We start from the raw sequence: 26,648 nt of genomic DNA on the forward strand, positions 1-26,648 counted from the left end.
AGAGAGAAAAGAGAGCCCACTGTCCAACGACCAGGATGGTTCAGGCGGCGCATGAGCAGGCCAGAGGTGAAACAACGCCCGAGAAAGCTTGCGGAACAGAGCAGAAGTGACATCCACCCCGAATGCAAGCTGCAGCGGCTCCGTCAGCGCCGCACGATACGAGGCAATAGTATTTGGCATAAGATGACGGTCCTGAAACAACCAAGAGAGAAAGGACAAACCAACCCGATCAGAAATCAAAGACAACCTATGGAGACAAAAAAAATGCTAAAAGGACCTAGAGGAAATTTTATACTGCCGTCTAGAACAAACCTGCAGGTGGGACACCATCAACAAAGCCACCTGATCACCTTACAAGTGTTTTTTTTTTTTTTGCAGGGATATTCCTGCACAGGCCCTAAGCCTCTGGCTGGCCCACTAAGTGTTGCTTGTTTCTGTCTTACTTGGGCGGAGTATGAGTATTTATGACTCGTATGGTTGCTTCAGTAATATTTTGCCATATGTGTTTAACAACTTCTGCTCTGTTGAATCGAAGTTGAAATCTTAATAGGTCTGTAACTGTGCACTGTGTTAGATAATGTTCCAGTGGTCTGTCAGGCATTTCTCCACAGTGCTGACATTTTCTCTCATCTTCCAAAACCTGTAAGCCTATTTCCCATGCATACAAGTGTTGATACACCCGCGTCAAAAAGACCAGATGCGAAGAGTGGAGAAGATCGAACCAGCCATGTACCGGACCGGACCGATGGGGCCGGCCGGCCGAGCGGACAACACGCTGGACACGTGATCCTGTGGTCCCAAGTTCGATCCCGGGCGCCGGCGAGAAGCGATGGGCAGAGTTTCTTTCACCCTGATGCCCCTGTTACCTAGCAGTAAATAGGTACCTGGGAGTTAGTCAGCTGTCATGGGCTGCTTCCTGGGGGTGGAGGCTTGGTTGAGGACCGGGCCACAGGGACACTAAAAAGCCCCAAAATCAACTCAAGATAATCTCAAGATCTGCTGAAAGAGGCGTAGCCGCGGAAAGACCCTCAGGTTCGGACATCGAGCAAGAAGCACCTGAAACCAGGGCTGGGCTGGCCACTAAGGAGCCAACAGAACTACTCTCCCCGGGTAAGTCTCCAACCGAGCCAGGATCCAGAGCAACAACCAGACTGGTGGGAAGAGGTACAGGTAACTCCACCTCGACCAGTCCAGCTGAAAGGCATCGACCCCGACGGCCTCGCAGTCTGGGAAGGGCGCCACATAAACTGGAAGACACCTCGACCACGCCGATGCGAAGAGGTCCACCTCTGGGCACCCGTACGTCCAGCAGAGACAACTGAATGAGTCGGCGTTGACGGTCCATTCCATGGAAAGGGGAATGAACCGAGACAGGCCATCCGCCAGGACATTTGACACCTCCTGAACATGAACTGCCAGGAGAGCCAAACCCCGAGAACTCAGCAGAAGAGTCACCTAAAGCGACCAGCCCCAAAGAAAGAAGGACCGCATCAAACCCCCGCGGTTCAGGCAATGAACCACCAGGGAGCAGTCTGAATGGAGACAGATCGTTGCTCCTCAAGCGACAAATCCTCTGAAGCGAATGCCACACCGCCGCAAATTTCCGCGCCGTGCTGTGAGCTCAGCGGAAGGATGGACCCCACCAACCCTGGCCGGCCTGGTGAGCACTTGTCACAAAACCCCAGCCGAGAGACGAGGCATCCGTGAACACATCAAGCAAGCGAGGGCTCGGGGAGGTGCCACGACACAGAACCCTGAAAACCCCGTAGAGGAAGCCCGGCGATGCAGTAGCCGATGACGCAGCAGCTGAAGCAAGACTCCCGGGATCCGAACCCATCAATCGCGAAATCGGCAGAAGGGACAACCCTGAAGAAACCAGAACATCAGCCGAAACCAGATCCGACCTGATGAGTAGACCAGCACGGCAAAGTTCAGGCTCCTGCACAGCTGCTCGAACAACCAATGTGTGACCCGGGTGCCCTCCAAAAACAGCCGGAGGCGGGACTACAGCCACAACAGCATCGCAGGAGGGAGAGACAAGGAAGCAGTCCGAGAGTCCCCACACAAGACTTAGCAAAGTCCAAACCTGAGAGGGAAGCAAATGGTACTTCCTCCAGTTCGTCAAGAACTCGAACCCGGCGAGCTGGGAAAGAACCAAATCCCTGACGAACAGACATGCGGACTGGCTGGGAGCCCACACCAGCCAGTCGTCGAGGTAAGCCAAACCCGAACTCTTAACCCCTTAACTGCGTTGCCTCCAAATGTGACACCACCGCAGTGCGCAGGAAATAAATTCTCTGGAAAAAATTCTTTTTTCTTTTTAAAGTGTCAAAAACACTTTCCTCAGTATGGGTATGTAAAAAAAACTCGAAATTGTACTTACTTTGGCTGCTATGGGGTCCGGAAGTTGGGGCGTGACGTCATCATTCCCTGTGTGCCCGTGCCGTAAGCTCTCGGGGGCGGTGGGGCGCTCGGGGCGGGGCGCGCGAGTTGCCGCGAATATATTTTCGTTCATTTTTTGCGCACCTTTCCAAATACATTTTCATTGTTTTTATGTGCCAATAAAATGTATAATGAACACGTACACTATAATATCGCAGTACAACATCCGTACTGTCCGTAGACACTGTGTTACGTGCATGAAACTTGTGTACACATATGCAGCACATATTTACTATGTATCATGCTAATTTGTGTATATATACAATCTATTTACACACTATACACTGTCACACACTACATACATTCACCATCAACACATTCAGAACACCGCGAGTGAGAGCTGTCACACCCAGTCAGCCCTCCCTCACTTCTCCAACATTGTATTCGCCAACTTTGCCCCTCCCATCATACAGCTATTCACACCAATGTTTCATGTTCATTTATGTATATTTACAACATATGTACACACTATACACTGTCACACACTATATACATTTACCAACAACACATTCAGAACATCGCGTAGCAGCTGCTTCGTATGGGCCAATAGCAGCTGCCTCGTATGGGCCAATAGCAGCTGCCTCGTATGGGCCAATAGCAGCTGCCTCGTATGGGCCAATAGCAGCTGCCTCGTATGGGCCAATAGCAGCTGCCTCGTATGGGCCAATAGCAGCTGCCTCGTATGGGCCAATAGCAGCTGCCTCTTATGGGCCAATAACAGCTGCCTCGTATGGGCCAATAACAGCTGCCTCGTATGGGCCAATAGCCGCTGCCTCGTATGGGCCAATAGCCGCTGCCTCGTATGGACCAATAGCCGCTGCCTCGTATGGTCCAATAGCAGCTGCCTCGTATGGGCCAATAGCAGCTGCCTCGTATGGGCCAATAGGAGCATTTGGCCATGAACACATTCAGAACACCTCGAGTGAGAGCAGCCACACCCAGCCAGTCTCCCTCACTCCAACATCTTACTCGCCAACATTGCTCCTCCCACCATATTGTTATAGTTCTTATTACACATGTTCTATATACCTATCTACATGTTTTATTTACCAGAACTATGCAAGTAAGCCGGTATTGTGTCCAAACAGTACAGTGGCCACCATACACTGCATGAAAAATCACACAGCAGACGACGCTACGATTACGTCACCTCCCTCACCAAAATAGCTCCTCTCAACATTCTCCTGTTGCTGTTCTTACACTATATACACACACTATATATACCCATGTACATATGTGTTGCCCATAGCGAACCACTAAGCTAGTATGGTGAGCAAAACAAGAGTGGCAGCCACACACACACAATGAGGCTACCTCAATTCTCGCCCTCCTTCCCTCATCAAAATTCTTCCTTCCACAATACTACGCACAACACTAATTATAACCACAATCCTGCTATTATCACAATCCTGGTCACTAATTCCTGTAAATGTATAATTGACCACACATTTATTTTGAAAAGGAACCTAAGAAATCATTTGAAGATTCCTAGATGAACGAAATAATGCTGTGGTGCTGTGGCTAGCTAGCACTGTGAACATTGTGAACAGCATTGAATCACTGATATTTGAACATTGTACCCAGTCATTATCACACTCAGGCTCTAATATAACACTATCATAGCTAAATAATACAAGTTATATATATATTTTGACATTATTAGGTGATACTGTGGTCACATGCTGAACAGCAGTGCTGTGCGCTCATGCTGCGAGCGCCAGCCTTGGTTGCTCACACACTACTGAGGCTCCCACACCCGGGAATGTGGACCATGATTTTTTTTAAAGATGGCGTCTGTTTACTAGAGCCCTGAGGAAGCTGATGTGAACCCCATGTAGCCGCGGGAGTTTTGAATGGAACGTGAAAAATACAAATACCCGGAGGCGCATTGCGCAAACCAGACATGAGCCTGCAGGCGCGTTGCACAGTTTAAGGGTTAACAGACGCAAACGGGTCACCACGACCCGGGTAAGGTGTGTGAACACTCGAGGTGCCAGATTCAAACCAAATGGAAGGCAATGAAAGCGGAAAGCTTGTCGCCCCACGACAAAACTGAGCCGGTCCCTAAACTCCAGATGAATCGGAATGTGTCAATACGCGTACCGGAGGTCCAGAGACATCCAGGCACCCGGCGCCTAAAGCAGCCGGACCTGAGACAGAGTGGTCATCCAAAAGGAGGGGCAAAGAACCCAGGGATTTAGACAAGACAAGTCCAGTAAGAATCGCAGATCCGCACAGTCCCGTTTTGGAACTGAAAACAGGCGGGAAACCCACCTGAGGGACTTGTCGTTTCAACCATACCCAAGCGAACCCACATCCAGATGACCTAACAGAGAACAGGAGAAGCAGCCTGCCTTGCCAGCCCCAATTCCCCTGAAGGAGGAGGAGCAACCCAACGGCACTGCAGGCCGGAGGAAACAACCTGAAATGCCCACAAATCGTGGGACCAGGCGAAAGCAAACAGCACAAACCTCCCCCTATCTCCCTGTCAACGGGGTAACCCATGAAAGGGCAGACGATCCCTACGAGAGCCCGACCAACACTCAGAGATATCACTGTGCCGACCAGACGTCGATGGCTCCTGAGGTGCCACCCCGAATCTGGAGGCTTACGACGACCGAAGGAACCCCGAGACCTGGCATGACTCTTCTGGGCAGGACCACCACAGCCACCCCCCCCTTCCCCGGAGAACCAACAAGTCCGACATAGGCCGGCAACTAGACGAAGCCGCTTGCAGAAAATGCAACAGGACCTAAAATCACAGACTCTGCAAACAGCAACAGACAAAAAGGGGGCAAAAATCTAGGAGCTAGGGCCCAACCCGATTCCAAAGAGTGGACGAGCACCACCTGACGGCACGCGAAATGAGAAGCAAAGAACAGGGACACCGCCTCCTTCAGAATCGGTGCAAACAACTTCAAGAACGCAGCCGACGCCCGAGCTGCCGAAGCAAACACACTGGACATCAGCCCAGATCCCAATTTCTGCACATCCTTCCCGAGCCAGTCCGAAGACAACTCCAGTAGAGAAAAGAAACGCAAGACCGAAGCCAAATATGCCCACGGGCACGCAATTCCTCGGCCACCAGGGACGCTGAAAGGGAGGGAACCTGTGCGTGAAGCTGAATCTGACCAACATCACAAGGAAGTACGGGGGGCGAATAAGCACGCATTGAGATGCTCAAATTCGCCCTCTAGGTAAACCTGAACAACCGTATTTACTTCCCACCATTCAAGCGCATGGGTCTGACAACGAATGCCACGCCCCCAGTGAAAAGAAAGGGCAGTCCACCAACCAGGAAGACCCTGGCACCTCGTAACATATCCAGAAAGAAAACGAGGAGCCAAACTCGAAAGAAGAAGGATCCATTACCGAGGCGTGATCCAGGTCTCGCAAGAGGTAAGCCACAAACGCTTCCCACGCCACCTTTGATGTGATGCGGGAAGCCGAAAAAATCAGGAAGGAGGGAACCAAGGAACCCAAGGGAACTCGGAACCGAACCCGGGAAGGAGTCGCACCCATATCAAACTCGTACAGGGAGGGGGGGATAGAAAAACCCCTCCCCCTGTAACAACAAGTCCTGCACCGAGGGTACCAACACCCAAGTGGAGTCAAACGGGGCCCAAGCCCCCCCAAGTCAACTCCTCCCCAGCCCCGGGAACCTCCATGTCAGGACATGGGCTGTCCTCCAAACCCTCTACCTCTGGAGAAAAGGCAGCGTCCACTGGAAAAACCACGATGAAGAGGGCCCACTGGCACAGCCCAAGGGCTCCAGCAGGAGGAACAGGCTCGATCCGCTGCCGATCCAGAAGGGGCATTCCCCGAAGCCGTTCGAGGATCACCACCAGACAAACCCTGCCCCGACTTTGAAACCCTCAGACGTTTGGGAGCCAGGAGCAGGATGAACCACAGCAGGGGAAGGACTAGGGGTGCAGATGAAGTCAAAGTCTAGGGGACTAACACCCCCAAGTCCAGATCCCTATAACCAAAGCAGGACAGCTGCAGGGTATCCGGAAAGGCAACCAACCTTGCATGTTGCAACAACCCAAACCGTGCATGCAACGCCTGAAGCTGCTTGCACCCGAATATCAATCTCATAGGACTGGATGAATTGGAGTACAAACAAAGAACACCATTCGCAGGACTCCGGGTCAAAGGTGTCATTGACCCAACAAGCAGCATGGCGGAGACAAAGACAGTGAGTGTCACCCTGAGTCAAGGGGACAGAGCAACCTTCAAACTCGCACAAGGCGAGGTGGGACTCTGAGGTCTCTTCCATTGGACCACTGAGCCCCCAAGGGGGTTTCCAGGGCCCTTAGACTGACTGCTAAGGGAAGCCCAGGCGAGGTACTGCTAAACGGTTATCCCAGAGCTACCAAGCAAACAAACTATAAGCTGAACCCCTGTGATGTGTGCAAGCACAGGGACCTAGTGGAGGGCTACCAAAATCCTACAAGTGGTCCTACCGCCACACCAGGCAGACCCCCGCCAGGCAAAACAAAACAAAAATAAAAAATAAAAAAACTGCAAAAGCACAACATCTCCAGGTGAACAGAACCAGTCGCTATGCATATATCAGACAGCTACACAGTACCTCGCGCCCCTGCCAGCGACGAAACTACCTCCTACCCAAGGGAATACAGGAGCAAGAACCACCCCAGCTGAATCCCAAGGGTGGGCAATGACCGAGCAGCAACAGAACCACGCGGAGGTAGTTCAGAACGGCTCAGGGAAGATAATCTTGAAGCCGCAAGGGCAGTACTTACAGGGCATGTAGGGCAGGCGGCCCTAGGTGCATGCAGCCCCAATACTCGTGTTACTCCTGGCTCACACGATACCAAAACTGAACAACAACACTGCACTGCAGCACTACTCAAAGGATGGAGCCAGAGTCGATCAACCGCTCACCCTCACAACAGTCTGTGAACTGAGGAGAGTTGCCGGCGTGGAGGTCTGGGACCCCCCCGTCCCCCTCCCGGGGAGGATGGGGGGGGGGGGGGGGTTGCGCAGATGGATGCACAGTGTTTGTGGACCTCATACTTGTTTCCTTGGTTTTGATTGGGGAGCTCTGTTGCTAGTTCGGCTTTCGGTTTGCAATTTATTTCATCAGCAGTAGTTTGTTTTGGAATTCCTACCCTTTTGGGTGCCTGACCTGGTAGATGGCAGACGAAGACTGCTTCCAATTACACAGGGGTGTCTTTAGACCATTGGTCTTCGTGCCTCTCTTAAGGGGGGCCAGGTTCTGGCTCTTGTCCCCGGTAGACTTAGAACTTCTTCGATTGACTGCTGCTAAGGTCTAATATATACACACACGTCAGCCCAGTATAGCTCCAGGGAGCCGAATGGGCTCTCCACAGAAAAAGTATTATTTATATAATAATATTAATAAATCAGGTTAAGTTGTACTGCACTAAACAATGTAGCTGTAACCCTATGCCTCTCCTCCCATCACTTTCTGAATCAGCATTAAAATATAAACTGTATTATGTTAATATTATTTGCCATGCTCACTACTTTGGAACTTATGCAAACTGAAGGCTAACTACAATGAAATATACTGTATATAAATATTGTATGTTACTTAGCTATAATAATTAATATAATAATGCAGTAAGAACCATTACCTCTGTGTTTTTGTTAAAGGATTTGTTGAGAGTGTCCTTGTAGATCTGCACCTCTTGTTTTTCCCATTGTTTCCGCTGATGTTCCTCCTCCTGGGCTGACTTTCTCGACTCCTCTAGTGTCTGTAGCATAATTTTCTTCATCTCAACATCCATTCCATCCTCATACATCCCAGCCTCTGAAAAAAGTTATCCATTTAATATGCTTTCAAACAAAAAAATAATTTTGCAAAATGTTGACTTAGTATATAAATACAATCATGTATTTTATGACATGTGCATGGCTTGAGACAGTCATCAATAACAACACTTAAAACATATTCACCTCGACCTAACTGTAACCACACTCTCACTAAGCATCCTAACTGATCAACTGAATTTGATATGTTTCGATAGCAAATGAACACGGGGAGATAGAACCCAGTTCCTATGCCAGTTGCACCTCACAATACAAAATTTCTACACGTGTGAAAGTACCTGAACAATAGAGGATCCGTTCTCAGCCCTACTCACTGCATCTTCAGAACTTGCACCCCTGTATGCAACCTGGCAAAATACCTAGAGATATTGACATAATGGCATTGCAGCTCTGTAATCAGGATGATAAGCTGATAATTTTAAATGCCTACAGCCCACCAGCAAGCAGCACATGGACAAAGGAAGAACTGGATGACAAACGAGAGGGTCTCATAATGGTCATGAGATTATGGTAAGAGCTGACAAAGATAAATCCCAATTGTTGGTACTGAGGGACTTTAACTTTAAGGCAATAGACTGGAAGGCCTACGAGGCAAGAACAGAGGACATTTGGATAGGCAGGTTTGTAAACCTCATCTTACCTTACCTACCTTGAGGTTACCTTGAGGTGCTTCCGGGGTTTAGTGTCCCCGCGGCCCGGTCGTCGACCAGGCCTCCTGGTTGCTGGACTGATCAACCAGGCTGTTGGACGTGGCTGCTCGCAGCCTGACGTATGAGTCACAGCCTGGTTGATCAGGTATCCTTTGGAGGTGCTTATCCAGTTCTCTCTTGAACACTGTGAGGGGTCGGCCAGTTATGCCCCTTATGTGTAGTGGAAGCGTGTTGAACAGTCTCGGGCCTCTGATGTTGATAGAGTTCTCTCTCAGAGTACCTGTTGCACCTCTGTTTTTCAATGGGGGTATTCTGCACATCCTGCCATGTCTTCTGGTCTCATGTGATGTTATTTCTGTGTGCAGGTTTGGGACCAGCCCCTCAATTATTTTCCACGTGTAAATTATTATGTATTTCTCCCGCCTGCACTCAAGGAAGTACAGATTTAGGCTCTTTAGTCGGTCCCAGTAATTTAGATGTTTTACTGAGTGGATTCTAGCAGTAAAGGATCTCTGCACGCTCTCCAGGTCAGCAATTTCTCCAGCTTTGAAAGGGGCTTTCATTGTGCAGCAGTACTCCACTCTAGAGAGCACAAGCGTTTTGAAAAGTATCATCATCGGTATAGCATCTCTAGTGTGAAAAGTTCTTGTTATCCAACCTGTCATTTTTCTTGCAGTTGTGACGGCTACTTTATTGAGTTCTTTAAAGGTAAGGTCTTCCGACATGAATACACCCAGATCCTTTACATTGCCTTTTCGTTCTATGTTATGATTTGCCTGAGTTTTGTACGTGATTTCTGTTTTTATATTTTCAATTTTTCCGTAGCGCATGAGCTGGAACTTATCCTCGTTAAACACCATATTATTTTCTGTAGCCCATAGAAAGACCTGATCTACATCTGATTGGAGGTTTGCCGTGTCCGCTATGTTGCCAACTCTCATGAAAATCCTAGTGTCATCTGCAAAGGATGATACAGTGCTATAGGTTGTGTTCTTGTCTTGGAGACATTCCTGTATTAACACGTCAAGCAGGCCACAAGAGTGAGGGAAGGGGATGTTCCGTCAGTACTGGATCTAGTATTCACCAAGAAAGAAGAGGAGGTATTTGACATCCAGTACCTTCCTCCCTTGGGAAAGAGTGATCACGTCCTCTTGGACATTAAATACGCTATGCGATATAATCTAGTAGAGAATGGGGACAGTGAAACAGTTGTTAAACTCGATTTCAAGAGAGGATGCTATGGGATCTTAGAAATTTTTTTCTTGGGTATAATTGGACAGACTTGTTGCTAGGCAAGGAAGTAAGTGAGATGTATGCCATATTTTGCACAATATATGATAAAGGCACACAAACATTCATACCAAAACAGACATGCAGACCTGGGAAACAGGGTTGGTTGAACAGAAATTGCGAGAGGGCCAGAGATCAAAAGACAAAAGCATGGAATAGTTATAGAAAGAGGCCAAACCCCAAACATACCAGCGATATAAAGATGCAAGAAATAACTACACGTCAGTAAGGAGAGAGGCAGAGAGGGACTTTGAGAACGGTATAGTAGACAAATGTAAATCAGATCCAGGCCTTTTCTATAAATTCATTAAAAGCAAGCTGCAGGTAAAGGATAATATTCAGAGGTTAAAAATGGGGGACAGATACACGGAAAATGAAAAGAAAATGTGTGAAACATTAAACGAAAAGTGCCAAAGTGTGTTTGTACAAAATGAGATCTTCAGAGAACCAGACACAATAAGAATTCCAGAGAACAACATAGAGCACATAGAGGTGTCTAGAGATGAAGTGGAAAATATGCTAAAGGAGCTAAGTAAGAATAAAGCAGTTGGCCCAGATGAAGTCTCACCATGGGTTCTGAGAGGATGTGCATCTGAGCTCAGCATTCCACTTCATCTGATCTTTCAGGCATCCCTGTGTACAGTAGTCGTAGTAGACGTATGGAAACAGGCTAACATAGTTCCAATCTACAAAAGTGGCAGCAGGGAAGACCCCCTCAATTATAGACCTGTATCATTGACTAGTGTAATAGTGAAAGTATTGGAAAAACTAATCAAAACTAAATGGGTAGAACACCTGGAGAGAAATGATATAATATTAGACAGACAGTATGGTTTTCGATCTGGAAGAGCCTGTGTATCGAATTTACTCAGTTTCTATGATCGAGCTACAGAGATTTTACAGGAAAGAGATGGTTGGGTCGACTGCATCTATCTGGACCTAAAAAAGGCTTTTGACAGAGTTCCACATAAGAGGTTGTTCTGGAAACTGGAAAATATTGGAGGGGTGACAGGTAAGCTTCTAACATGGATGAAAAATTTTCTGACTGATAAAAAACTGAGGGCAGTAATCAGAGGCAATGTATCGAACTGGAGAAATGTCACAAGTGGGGTACCACCGGGTTCAGTTCTTGCACCAGTGATGTTTATTGTCTACATAAATGATCTACCAGTTGGTATACAAAATTATATGAACATGTTTGCTGATGATGCTAAGATAATAGGAAGGATAAGAAACTTAGATGATTGTCATGCCCTTCAAGATGACCTGGGCAAAATAAGTATATGGAGCACCGCCTGGCAAATGGAATTTAATGTTAATAAATGCCATGTTATGGAATGTGGAATAGGAGAACATAGACCCCACACAACCTATATATTATGTGAGAAATCTTTAAAGAATTCTGATAAAGAAAAAGATCTAGGGGTGGTTCTAGATAGAAAACTATCACCTGAGGACCACATAAAGAATATTGTGCGAGGAGCCTATGCCACGCTTTCTAACTTCAGAATTGCTTTTAAATACATGGATGGCGATATACTAAAGAAATTGTTCACGACTTTTGTTAGGCCAAAGCTAGAATATGCAGTGGTTGTGTGGTGCCCACATCTTAAGAAACACATCAACAAACTGGAAAAGGTGCAAAGACATGCTACTAAGTGGCTCCCAGAACTGAAGGGCAAGAGCTATGAGGAGAGGTTAGAGGCATTAAATATGCCAAAACTAGAAGACAGAAGAAAAAGAGGTGATATGATCACTACGTACAAAATAGTAACAGGAATTGATAAAATCGATAGGGAAGATTTCCTGAGACCTGGAACTTCAAGAACAAGAGGTCATAGATTTAAACTAGCTAAACACAGATGCTGAAGAAATATAAGAAAATTCACTTTCGCAAAAAGAGTGGTAGACGGTTGGAACAAGTTAGGTTAAGTGGTGGTGGAGGCAAAGACCATTAGTAGTTTCAAAGCGTTACATGACAAAGAGTGTTGGGAAGACGGGACACCACGAGCGTAGCTCTCATCCTGTAACTACACTTAGGTAATTACACACATATATAGCCGGCCGGCTGGCCGAGCGGACAGAACGCTGGACACGTGATCCTGTGGTCCCGGGCACCAGCAAGAAACGATGGGCAGAGTTTCTTTCACCCTATGGTGTTACGGACCAGAGTCCAGCGTCGTAGCACGGAGCTGTGACGACAACGCCATCTGTGAGTCAGCTCCCGAAACCCCCTCCAAATGGACGACGCCATCTAGTGAGGACGTGATATACCGGCCACAGGGGCTGGATTCCCGTCTTGATCAGCTCATAACATAGCCGCTGCTGACCTCTGGTGAGGTGGCGCTAAGACAGCAACGCCATCTATGGAGTGGATAGGTGGGCGTTTGTGTCTAAGCCTGTAAGTGAAGTGCCCTAGGGTGTCCCTAGTACCGATGACGTGTCTGATTACAGAGTCGACCTGGGACTGCTGGATTGGACGATGGGCAGTCTACCCAAGGCAGCCATAGTCTCTCCATGTGTTTGCTGTAGAAGTTGTGAGTCACCCCCGGACGAACACTATTGAGTGTTAGCCTGCCTGTGACGTGGCAGTACCAGGAATCGTCGTACCCGGGGCTGGCTGGTGGAGAAGACTAGCCACTGGGGTGTTGAGAGAGGAGAGTGATCAGCGGAATCACACGAGGCTCCTGCCTAGGGCTCGCAACCCTAGTATCAGTCGAGGAGTGGCCTATACAGCGGAGCTGATTGGAACCTGCCAGCTACAGGCTGGATTTGTGGTTGAAGGCCTCCACGACGGTACACCCAGTGGGACTGTGATTTGGCTGGCCTGTGGCCGGGGTAGATTCGCCGAAAGAATCAGAAGATTCATCGTGGGCCACGACGAAGAGAACCAGGGCTACTCATCGTGAGCACCATGGAGCATCCTGTGTCTTCAGAGGAAGAAAATTCTGTACATTGTGTATTTATACCCCCCGTGTGACTGTGATATATTTATTTATGGTGGTGGTGAAATAATATATTTAAATTAGTGCATTTGTATCCCTTCCCCTTTAATTTACTTGCGTTACGGAACACACCCCTTGAAAGCCACTACTAACTTGGGGCCGGATACCCAAACTCTAATAACATCAGAGAAGAACCCAGTTGCGACCCAATAGGGCCGTAACATATGGCCCTGTTACCTAGCAGTAAATAGGTACCTGGGAGTTAGTCAGCTGTCACAGGCTGCTTCCTGGAGTGTGTGTGTGTGGTGTGGAAAAAAATAGTAGTAGTAGAAACAGTTGATTGACAGTCGAGAGGCGGGCCGAAAGAGCAGAGCTCAACCCCCATAAGAACAACTAGGTGAATATATACACATACAGTGGAACCTCGAGTGATGAGTGCCTCGATTTACGAGCATTTTGAATAACGAGCACACTGATCGCCAATAATTTGTCTCGATTGACGAGCGCTCGTTCGATTAACCTTTAAACCACGCAAATCATATATATATGCTTTCCGTGGTGAAACCGAAACCGCGCATGTCATATATATACGATTTCGTGTTTAGCGCTATAATTTAAACGCCCCGCCTGGGATTGGGGCAGCTATAGTGCAGCCACAACCGATAGTTGCCAGATGCCACCGAGAAAAAAAATCCAGGCCAATATTGTTGGGTGTGAGAGGTCAGTATTGAGCAAGCCACCAAGGCTGGCGCACACAGCACGAGCTTACAGCACTGCTGTTCAGCTTTTGACCACAGCATTGCCTACAAATACCATAATATATATGATCATGCTATTAGTAAGCGATGATAGTATTATAGAAGACCCTTTACTGATAAAACTGACCAGGATTCTGATAATAGCAGGATTGTGGTGATATTTAGCGCTGTGCTCCATGGAGGGAGGAGTAAGGCTGTGGGAGGGAGGGTGGCGGTGTCGTCTTCTGACTGTGTGTGGCCACCTTTTATTGACTGCACTCACCATACCAGCTTAGTGGTTCGCTATGGTGAACACAAATGTAGATACTTGTATATAACGTGTGTATAGTGTGATAACAGCAATAGGAGTAGGTTGGGAGCAGCCATTTTGGTGAGTGAGGTGCATCATCTGCACGACTTATCATGTTGTTTACTGGTGGCCACTATGGTCTTTGGGCACCATACCAGCTTATTTGTACAGGTATGGTGAATAAAACAGGTAGATACTTATATATAATGTGTGTATATAGCATAATAACACCACAAACAATATTGTTGGAGGAGAAATATTAGTGCATCTGGCCTTGAGGGCGGCCACCACGAGCTGACTGTGTGAGTAGCTACGTCTTTGTGTCTTTACTCACCATACAAGCTTATATGTACAGTTATGGTGAACAAAACATGTAAATACTTATATATAACATCTGTGTATAGTAAATAAATGCAAAAACAGTATTGTGGGAGGAGAATGAGGGCGAGTGAGGTGTTGTTGAGGGAGGGAGTGGCAGCGAGTGGCTGGCTGGTGTGTGGCGGTCACTCCTTGTTGCCTTTTGACTCACAATACCAACTTAGTGGTTTGTTATGGTGAACAAAACTTGCAAATACTTATATATAACTTGTGTATATAGTGTAACAACAGCAAAACTATTTGTTTATTGTTTTATGAACATAATAATTGAATCACTAATATGCACACCATAATTTTGAGTACAGCGATGGTTCACACATTTTATTATATAAATATATCACAATTCACTGTATTGAATAATATTACTGCAAAAAAACTAAGAAAAAATCAGAGACATTGAAATAATTAGGTAATAATATATTTGTGGCAACTGCCCCCTGACAGCTCGAGCAGAGTAGACCTCGTCTGGCGAAGGCTCTGTCAACGTCCCTTTTTGCCACACTTCCCTACCCTATTGCGGCTAAAATATGCCACCTACGATTTTTTTGTTATTATTTCCGTGATCAGGGAACAAAAATGAACACTTCTATAAGATGAAAGAATTTTGGGGAATTTTTTGTTGTTGTGCCTGTGGGTGTTAAATCCATTTGGGCCCCTAACGGTTTGAGGGTTAAAGAGAAAACCACATGGTGCGTTCCCGCTGCTTCTCGCACATTCACGAACGCCTCCGACGATACAAATAACTTTTTTTTTGTTTTGTTTAAAGATGCTAATGATGCTGGGATGTAAAGGGGTGACTGCTGGGATGTAAAGGAGTGACTGCTGGGATGTAAAGGGGTGACTGCTGTGATGTTGCAAAGCATTGACTTTTTTTGTAGAATAAAAAAAAAAAAAATGTGAAAAAAGAACAAATGTCAAAAAGGTTTGATCGGTGTTTGTCAGGTAGGCTGCTCTATGTTTCTTAAAAAAAACAGCATTGAATGTAATGAAACGCCATTTTCTGGGCGAGTCCCAGAGGCTCCCCGGAGCTATCCAGGGTGAATGGATATGTATAACTTTCTGGCATCAGTCAAAGTGCATGGAGTTCTTGCCTACCGGGGACCACGAGCCAGAACCTGGCCCCCTCAGAGAGGCACGAGGTGCATTGGCCTATAGAAACCTCCCATGGCTGGGAGCATTCTATGTCTGTCATTGACCGGGACAGGCACCCAAAAAGGTAGGCGCCCCAAAACAAACCCCTATTCTGGTGAAAATATTGCTACCGAAAACCGAACAAGTGGACAGAACTCCCCAAACAAAATTATCAAACTAGCATGACGTCATCACGACACCACACCGCCGTCTGCACAATCCCACCCCTCCCCAGCAGGGGGATGGGGAACCCCAGATCATCCACGCCGGCGATCCAACCGGCAGTTCTTAGGCTGGATGTCAAAATACGCGAAAAACACCACCGACCGGAGGGAGGGAGGGATGCCGGAGAGCCTCTGGGACTCACCCAGAAAATGGCGTTTCATTATATTTAACACTGGTTTTCTGGGGGGAGCCCCTTCGGCTCCCCAGAGCTACCTCACCACAGATAAGGAAAATAGGGAAGGATCCGGGAGGCGGACACCAGGCGCCCCAACATAAAAACAAGAGTACAGACGAAACAAAGACCCTGCAGACCTGAACCCCAGAACAGGAATGAGGGAGGGAAGGGAACCCGGTCAAACCAAAATGTGTCCATGACCCCAGAGGCCAAAACATGCAGAGAACAGCGAAAAATTGCAACCGAACAACAAAGGAAGCACCCCAGCCTGACCAACCAAGCAGCAACCCAAGGACCAAAACGAGGAGAAGAAAGGAAAGAGACCACCCAGGCCAATGACCAGGACATTACAGGAAACACAAGAGCAGGCTGGAGGTGAAGCAATGCCCAAGACAGCAAGCGGAATGGAGCAGAAGGAACAGAAGCACCGAATGCAAGCTGAAGAGGCACCACCAGTGCCACCCAAGACTAGGCGACAGGACACGGTCTCAGACGACGATCCCGGAACAACCCCGAAGGGAAGACAAGCCAACCCTATCAGAGACCAAAGGACCTTTTGCAGTGATAGGATAACCGGAAGGACTGCCAGGCAAACTACACACCGCCACCGAGACGAAGCATGCAGGCGGGAGACCAACAACGATGCCACCAGTGCCCACACAAGCGACGAGAAATGAGACAAAAACTCAAGATGCGAAGACTCAAGGGGAAGAACGAACCATGGACCGATCCGCAAATAGAAGCAGAGCCGCAGGAAGACCCACAGGAAAGCAGCAGATCGTGCCAGGGTAGGCAAAAACCAAAAGGAACGGCCGCCAGGGAAACCAGGAACCTAACCTCAGTGAGCCGAAAAGAAACCAACCCAGGTGAGCAGAAACGCCCCGCCCAGGAGGAACCCCACCCCCAGGACCCCTGAAGGATCAACAAGTCCAAACACCAAGGAGCCAGGACCCAGACAGAGGCCAACGAGGAAAATGAGCACCACGAACGAAAGCACGAGGCGCAAAGCGAAAAACAGCGATCCCACACCCCAAAGGAGCAGCACAACCAGCCTCAGCAGGGAAGAACAACGCACATGTCCCCGAGGTATACATGAGGAGAACTACGCAAGACGTGAATTGCAGGAAAACAAAAACACACGTTCCGGAAAAGAAACAAAGAAAAACCGGAGTCAGGACCGGAATACCAGCAACCCGTCCGAAGAAAAGGAACCAGTAGGGCAGGAGTGGTGGACTGGAAGCCCCCCCCCCCACTGACAGTGCAACACAGACGCCTGCAGTGAGATACAAAGAAAAAGTGAAGGAACTCAGCACCAAAACTTAACACCGGGGTAGTCCAAAAGCAGGGAACAGGACATGGACAGAGGCCTACCCCAGAACCCAACATCAGTATAGCCAAGAAGCACCAACCCATAAACACAATCATGTGTAGCATAGTAGGAGGAGAAACATAAATAGGCAAGAAAAAAAAAAAAAACGAACCAAGTAGCAGCTGGGAACGCAATGTACACGACCAACCACAAAGTGTAGTGGAGGTCGCACATTCACAGAGGGACACCATGGATATCAGGGTGCAGTCAGGCACCGAAGATAGGCAAGGAAAGTGTGTCCAGAGATCAGAGACCAAGCAAGGACGGAGGACACAAAAGCACGGACCGAGGGAACGAAGGAGTTTCCAAATACAGGGAAAAGACCCAGGTGCTGAAAAAGTAAACAAAAAGCACCGAAAGGCGGGGCTGTGCCCCACAGGACAACGAAGAACAAGATACACGGACAAAGTCAAGTCACTGAAGACACACGCAAAGTGTCCAAGCAAAACACACACACCTAACAACCCTGTTAGGAGTCATTGACGTAACCCTGCCAAGCGGGGAAGTGACAGAGTAAACAAGGACGTAGTGAACTAGGGCGGTACATGCACAAGGGGACACAGGAGAAGCTGAGTACCCAAAGGAGTCAGACATTAAAAAAAACAAATGAATGTCCGAGGAGGTAGGAAATGGAATGCACTAGGAAGCGATGTGGTGGAAGCAGACTCCACACACAGTAACAAATGTAGATAAAATAGATACCAGTAGGCTCTGGAAACTGCACACCCGTTGACCAACAGTGGAGAAGCGGGACCAAAGAGCCAAAGCTCAACCCCCCGCAAGCACAACTAGGCAAGTACCCCACCAGAGACAAGATAATCTCACCTGCAGAGCAGACACATCGACTGTGCCACAACACAGTCGAGCCGAGAAACATACCAGTGGCATCGTTAGTAGGATGCCCGAAACGCCATACGTACGAGAGGCCGTAAGCATTGTATTTACGTTTACCTGAACAAAAAGTTGAATTTGGAGTTGAAATATGTCCAGAGGAGTGTGCCCAGCAGAAGACGAGGTGCAGTACGGAGGTGGAGGTGGTTCCGAGCCATCCCACACCCGGAAGCAGAGAAAAGACCGAGGTGATGACCCCATATATAAAATCAAGAACACCCCCTGCATCTAGAGGGCTATGACTGGAGAGAGAAAATGAGCAAGAAGCCGTAGAAAACTGCCATACACGATGAGGAACACAAGAGTACACTGCCCAGAAACAAAACGAACACCCCAGCGTGCGAGGTACGAACCGCACCACCCGTCTACCGGGTGGCACGGCTAGTACACCAGTCGGACATACACATATCATACATACACATATCGTATACACACACATCGAATACACATATCGTACATACACCAGCATGGCATATGTAACAAAGACAAGGAACGTCGAAACAGGAAGTAGAGATGATGTGAAAACAAAATAAGGCGAAACAGAAGCGAAAGAAGACAAGGAGGACGGAAGGGGACCAACGAATCCAAAAAAGGATCCGAGGGAAACCTCACCGGAAGTCAACAGACTTTCCAATAATACAGAAAGGTACGAAGAGGATTGCGAACCAACGAGAACCATGACAAGCAAGCACAAATGCACGGAGGAACATACGGACAAAAAGACACCCCATATCAAGGGACATACAGGGGCCCCGATACGAAAGGAACAGTATCGTGATGTAAGCGCGAAAAGGGTGAGGAAAGGAGTTGAAACATCCCCAGGAATGACGGGACCGATGGACCCGAAAGGACACGGAACCGAACCCAGGGAAAGGGAGACCCGAAACCAACACGAATGCAGAAGATGAAGGAGAACCCCACTGAGGAACTGCAAGCCCCGCACCGAGGGTACTAAGACCCAAGCGGAGCAAAGCGGGGCAGAGGTCCCCAAGGCAACCCTTCCCCAACCCAGGAAACTCCTACGACAGGACCCGGGGCCGAGCCATACCCCCAAAGCTCCAGCCTCACAAGGAAAGGCTGGGGCAGCCGTACAACACTAAGGAAGGGAGCCCACTGGTCAGACCCATATGGCACGGCTGGAGGAACAGGCTCAAATGCCTCCGCCGCCACCCCGGAAAAGGAAAACTCCTGAGACCGCCCGAGTCTCAACCCAACCAGACCTTGCTTCAACCCCGAAACCCGCCTGCGGTTCGGAGCCGGAAGCAAGGGAAGGAAGAATGCATAACAGAATGGGAAGGACTAGGAGAAGCGGAAGAAACCAGAGCCGAAGCTACCCCCACCCCCCAAGTTCGGACCTCAACAATCAAAACAGAGCAGCCTCGGGGCATCCGGGGCTGCAACCAACCAAGAGCGTTGCAGCAACCTAAACCTAGCATGCAACGCCACAGCCGCCTGCATCCGCCTGCATTTTGAGATTGAGCGAAAATTTGTCACAATCAACAGATTACAGAACCAACTAGGAACGAAAACACACTAGACTTGTTATTCACAAACAATGATGAACTAATCAGAGACATCACAATCTCAGATACTTCATACTCAGACCATAAGCTCATTGAAGTGCAAACTAGCATAAATAACGGTAGTAGGTCTAAAAGACCCCAACAAGCGAGAAGGAATATTCAATCAGTTTAATTTCAACAATAAGAGGATTGACTGGGAAAAAATAAATGTAGACCTTGCAACCATTCAATGGGAGACGGTCTTAAGCGACAAAACTCCCACACAAAGAATAGCTGAACTGACAGCTGAAGCTTACAAGGTCTGCTTGAAGCACGTGCCTGTGAGGAGGGGCAGAAAGAGGACCACTCTAGAAAGAGAACACAGACGACTAGACAGGAGAAGGAAAAAAATAACGGAAATGCTTCGGCAGACACAACTATCACAAGCAAGGAAAACAAGCCTAAGCAGGAAGATGAAAGAAATAGAACAAACGTTGAAGCGATCATATGAGTCTGAGGAAATGGAATTGGAACAGAAAGCTATACAAGAGATAAGGAAAAATCCGAAATATTTTTTCACATACGCAAAATCAAAATCCAAAACCTCGACCAGTATTGGACTGTTAATTACAAATGACGGTACGTACACAGAGGACAACAAAGAGATTAGTGAAATTCTAAGAAGCCAGTATGAGGCTATGTTTAGCACACCAATAAACAACATGAAAGCTGATGACCCAGACAGCTTCTTTGTGAATGACATTCAAGCTGCAGATAATATAACGGATATTACCACAAACTCGGAAGACTTTGAAAGAGAAATTGACAATATGCCTATGCGCTCAGCTCCTGGGCCTGACTCATGGAATTCAATATTCATAAAGAAATGTAAAGTACCAGTAGCGAGAGCACTCAGCGTAATATGGAGAAAGAGCCTGGATACAGGGGAGATACCAGCAGCACTTAAATCTGCAGATATAGCTCCGTTGCACAAGGCTTTTGCCTTGGCAAAAAATTATAGGCCAGTTGCACTAACATCACACATAATAAAAGTGTTTGAAAGAGTGATTAGGAATCAAATTTCTAGTTTTATGGAAAACAATGAATTGCACAATCCAGGACAACATGGATTTAGAGCGGGAAGATCCTGTCTGTCACAGTTACTCAACCATTATGACAAAATCACAGAAGCCCTAGAAGAAAAGCAAAATGCAGATGTTGTATACACAGACTTTGCAAAGGCATTCGACAAATGTGACCATGGGGTGATAGCTCACAAAATGAGGTCAATGGGAATAACTGGAAAAGTAGGACGCTGGATACTCAATTTCCTGCCGAACAGAACACAAAGAGTAACAGTCAATCAGATAAAATCGAGTCCAAGCGATGTTAAAAGCTCTGTACCTCAAGGTACAGTCCTTGAGGTTATCTTGAGGTTATCTTGAGATGATTTCGGGGCTTTAGTGTCCCCGCGGCCCGGTCCTCGACCAGGCCTCCACCCCCAGGAAGCAGCCCGTGACAGCTGACTAACACCCAGGTACCTATTTTACTGCTAGGTAACAGGGGCTTAGGGTGAAAGAAACTCTGCCCATTGTTTCTCGCCGGCGCCTGGGATCGAACCCAGGACCACAGGATCACAAGTCCAGTGTGCTGTCCGCTCGGCCGACCGGCTCCCAGCGGTTTGCACCGCTGCTATTCCTTATTCTCATATCTGATACTGTATAGACAAAAATACACGTCACAGCTTCGTGTCGTCCTTTGCAGATGACACAAAAATCAGCATGAAAATTACCTCTGCTGAAGACATTGAAAAACTACAAGCAGATGTCAACAAAGTTTTCGATTGGGCAGCAGAAAATAACATGATGTTTAACAGTGATAAATTTCAGGTACTCAGGTACGGCAAAAAGGAGGATCTGAAACATAATACAGGGTACAAAACACAATCGAATCTTCCCATAGTAGAAAAACAGCATGTCAAGGATTTGGGAATAATGATGTCCGACGATCTAACGTTTAGGGAGCATAACCAAGCAAATATCGAGTCAGCCAGAAAAATGATTGGATGGATTACGAGAACTTTCAAATCCAGGGATCCCATCACAATGGTTGTACATGTACTCTTCAAGTCACTTGTGTTGTCCCGTCTCGAGTACTGCTCAGTACTCACTTCCCCCTTCAGAGCAGGAGAGATTGCTGAAATAAAGGGAATACAGAGAACATATACGGCACGCATAGACGAGATAAAACACCTAAATTATTGGGATCGTCTCAAAGCTCTCCAAATGCACTCTCTAGAAAGGAGATGAGAGAGATACCAAATAATATACACATGGAAAATACTGGAGGGTCAGGTCCCAAATCTACACAGTAAAATAACAACATACTGGAGTGAACAATATGGAAGAAAATGCAAGATTGAACCAGTGAAAAGCAGAGGTGCCATAGGCACAATCAGAGAGCACTGTATAAACATCAGAGGTCCGCAGCTGTTCAACATCCTCCCAGCGACTACAAGAAATATTGCTGAAACAACCATAGAATCTTCAAGAGAAAACTGGACGGTTTTCTAAGAGAAGTTCCGGATCAGCCGGGCTGTGGTGGGTACGTGGCCCTGCGGGCCGCTCCAAGCAACAGCCTGGTGGACCAGACTCTCACAAGTCGAGCCTGGCCTCGGACTGGGCTTGGGGAGTAGAAGAACTCCCAGAACCCCATCAACCAGGTATCAACCAGGTATCCACTTATGACCAGTGGCCTGGGTGAACAAGAGCACGTACAACAACTGCCGCACGACTCCGGGTCAAAACAACTGACAACAACTGCCGCACGACTCCGAGTCAAAAACTACGACCCAACAGGCAGCAAGGCGTAGGCACAACCGGTGAGTGTCACCCTGAGACAAGGGGAAAGATCAACCTGCAAACTCACAAGACATGAGGGGGGACTCAGGGGTCACATCCATAGGACTACGGAGCCCCCGTGAGGTTTTCCAGAGCCCTTAGGCATGGTTACATGCTAAGGGAAGCCCATGCAGGGTACTGCGAATCAGCAAAGAAAGATTCAGGTAAGCTGCTCCATTATTAACACTTTCGCTAATTGGTGACAACAGTGTTGTCACCAATATTTCTACTTATTACGCTGGCGTGCGGCGCTCGGGAGTCACGAGAAAAAATATTTGTATAAAATCCATTTATTATCCGATCAACTTGGGAATAGTTTACAAATGTTTGCCATGAAATTTACATTTTCTCTAAAAGCCGAACAGCTTATTAAAGAGAACGTTGTGGCAGTGAATCATCATGGTAAAACAATTGTATTATTGACACGACGAGTATAATCGACGTAGTTTTTATATATGTTGCCGGTCGAACGCATCCTTATTTGATCTTTAATACTTATGTTCTTATAGAACATTCTATTGCGAACACATTGGAACAAAAATGAAATACATACATCGACAAATAATGTCAGGACAATGAATTGAATATACACTTTTCAAAGCGAGTTTCGCCGATATGCCGCCATGGGTAACACTTCGGCCACTTCCCACACTGTTTTAGGTGGGCTACGACATTGAATCTATATTTATATGCATATGTCCGTGTAGAGAATTTTATTGCGATTCCAATGATACCACAATTAGCGATGTAGGACAACTGTAGGCTTCGCAACCATTAGGAGAGTGGAAACATTTTGTTGCTATTTGGCGCTCTCGGCGAGTGATCTGAATAGTTTTTTATTTGGTGTTGATAGTCCTTATGCTTTGGCGGCATTTTATAGGGATGTTCTTATAGACAATTTTATTGCGAACACAGTGATACCAAATTTAAATACGTGCGCCTTCAATTATTGTCAGGACAGTCAAAAGAGTGTACACTTTTTCGGTCTTACCGCATAGGCGCGCGAACCGCCGAAAGCATCTAGGGTATGATTTTTTTTTGAACGCAGAGAGCGCGAAAGTGTTAATAAATAAATGAAAAACACAAAACAAGTGGAACACATTTTAAACAAAGAAAGATTGTCATAATGGAGCATCCTGCCTGACAAACACTGAACGAACCTTCATGGCATTTGTCCGTTTTTCAAATTTGTTCAATTTTTTTTTTTTTAAAGAAACACAGAGTAGCCTACCTGACACAGAACGAACCTTTAGCTATAAAAAAAATGAACAAAAAAATGAACAAATTTGAAAAACGGACAAATATTAAAACGGTTGGTTCAGTGTATGTCAGGTAGGAGGCTCGATTATTTAAAAATTTGAATATCATATGGATGTTTTCGGTGGTGGAACGGATTATTTCTATTTCCAATACATTAAATGAGAAAATTATTTTTGAAAGATGAGCACGGCGCCGGAAAGGATTAAATTCGTAATTCAAGGTACCACTGTAGATTTTTATGACCCCAGGTAGTCTGAAGAACGAGTATACCTGTCTGATAATTATTCCACCTACCAGACCTAATCGAGAGATCAGAGGTTGGTCTCTGTGTCTGTCTGTCTGTCTGTCTGTCTGTCTGTCTGTCTCTCTCTGGCTGTGTCTCTCTGGCTGTCTCTCTGGCTGTCTCTCATACTACTGTGTGGTGTGGGAGAGGACCATACCCCCTCCCCCATACTTTACTCCCAACATGGTATGGTCGCCTGTATGTTGCTGGCATCCTTCATGTTAACACACCAGTCATCAGTACATTTGGGAACTGTCTTAAAATAATTGACCCCATACAATTTGGGTCACGAAGGTGAGCATAGCGTAGTGTGGAGGCGAGAGAGCGCCCATCACCTCCCCAGGTGACTAAGTGCGACCCTTCCGCCTCCAGCACTTCCCTAGCGGCTCCTTCAACTTTTCTCAATTATGTCAGCATGCCACGCTATACTTCTACCTTGCAACCTCCTGTCAAGTTCGTCTTCTTCGGCCCGAATCCTTTCCATCTTGGATTCTTTCCTTCTAGACATGATTGAGGTGTGGAGAGGCGGACAATTAAGGTTCATAACACCATACCTCGACCAGACCACAACACCACCACTCCACCGTGGGGGCTCCAGCCTAATGAATTTATATTTAAATAACACCAATAAATATCTTCATATCACACTTTTATGAATGTTATGCGCCATTTTATATTATGTACAATCTTTCTATAATAATGATATGCAAATATTTACATATATATGGTAAAAATTAAATCAGTAGTGTATATGTGTAAAATACGAACCTATAAACATTTTTATAAAATTAATTCAATGGTGAACATTTAAATTGTAAAGTATGTGAACAAGAGCTGTACATACTCCCCAACACTACATCTGTGATTACCTTGTTATCATTGACTTCAGACCAAATGATATGATACTGAAATAAGTTTATTGAGGTAAAATACACACAAAGGGATGAGGTAGCTCAAGCTATTCTTTTTTGAGATATATACAAGAGTTGTTACATTCTTGTACAGCCACTAGTACGCGTAGCGTATCGGGCAGGTCCCTGGAATACGATCCCCTGCCGCGAAGAATCGTTTTTTCATCCAAGTACACATTTTACTGTTGCGTTAAACAGAGACTACAGTTAAGGAATTGCGCCCAGTGAATCCTCCCCGGCCAGGATACGAACCCATGACATAGCGCTCGCGGAACGCCAGGCGAGTGTCTTACCACTACACCACGGAGACTGTAAACCCCGTTCAGTACATCGTGTTAATTCTCACCCCGTTCAGTACATCGTGTTAATACATACATATATATACACATCACAAACAATAAACATATTACCAAACATTCTGAGAGATAAACATCTACATTTTCTGACCAGGGGGAGAAAGATACTGGCAGTATGGGGCGTTAAAGTTTATTGAAGATTAAATTCTGCAGAACATGTAAATATATAAAGTTCACATAAAGTAAGTAATTATATAAAGTTTATATTAAACACGGTTTATATTATAGACTTAACAAAGTTGATATTATATAAAACTTAATAATGAACATGTAAATATACAAAGTTTCAAATATAATTTAAGGAATATATAACGTTTATATTAAAATATATAAAGTAAATATATAAAGTAAGAATTAACAGTAACAATTCCAAGGACTAGATTTAACTTAAAAGGTACACCCGTAGTAAGTATGAGACCTTAGCCTATAGTGACATGGAAGCTAATTCTGCAGAAACCTAAAGGTTAACTGGTACTAGAATTAAGGCCGAGTGCAAATGTGTAGTAATTATATAACACTAGGATATAACAGGCAGGACACAAAGAATAACTAATAAGTGAGAGACCACATAACACGTAATGTACCCGGCCAAGAGGCCGTAAAAGACCTAATGGATAAGGAGAAGGGGGTGTGACTACAAGTAGGGCTTACTAGCACCTAGACTGGGCAAAGTATTAGCTGCAGACAGCGGGACACTTGGGGACCGGCGCTGCACCCCCCTTCCCACATGCAGTGGGGAGACAATCGGGACAACTGTGCAAAGCATGACGGGGGTACAAAAGCAGCCGCTTGCAAAGGGGGGGAGGGTGGGGTTTTGCGAGGGCAGCGGCGAGGGCAGGCGGAGTGAGGCGGAGCCCTATTGTGCGCCCGTATTTATACGACCCCAAACTGCCCGCGCAACGCCGCGGGACGCGCTGCGCAATTGTTTCTTTCTCCCCCGCCAGAAACATCCCCGCTTGTGATGCAAGCAGTGACCATTTTCTGACCAGGGGGAGAAAGATACTGGCAGTATGGGGCGTTAAAGTTTATTGAAGATTAAATTCTGCAGAACATGTAAATATATAAAGTTCACA

At 46.6% G+C, this 26,648-nt stretch overlaps 1 protein-coding gene across 7 annotated transcripts in view; it reads right to left on the bottom strand.

Annotated features, from left to right (window-relative positions):
• LOC123761783 (uncharacterized) overlaps nt 1-24,903 on the bottom strand; it is a 235,395-nt gene extending 210,492 nt beyond the window's left edge. For all 7 annotated transcript variants that reach the window (XM_069330505.1, XM_069330506.1, XM_069330504.1 and 4 more), the window contains exons 1-2: nt 24,744-24,903; nt 8,067-8,242 (exon numbers count right to left, since the gene is read on the bottom strand). In XM_069330505.1, coding sequence (XP_069186606.1) covers nt 8,067-8,242; nt 24,744-24,852 — 285 coding nt within the window. In that variant the 5' untranslated portion in view covers nt 24,853-24,903. The remainder of the gene's footprint in view (nt 1-8,066; nt 8,243-24,743) is intronic.
• Between the last annotated feature and the right edge of the window lie 1,745 nt (nt 24,904-26,648).

This window comes from Procambarus clarkii, chromosome 24 (genome assembly GCF_040958095.1).
Source record: "Procambarus clarkii isolate CNS0578487 chromosome 24, FALCON_Pclarkii_2.0, whole genome shotgun sequence".
NCBI lineage: Eukaryota > Metazoa > Arthropoda > Malacostraca > Decapoda > Cambaridae > Procambarus > Procambarus clarkii.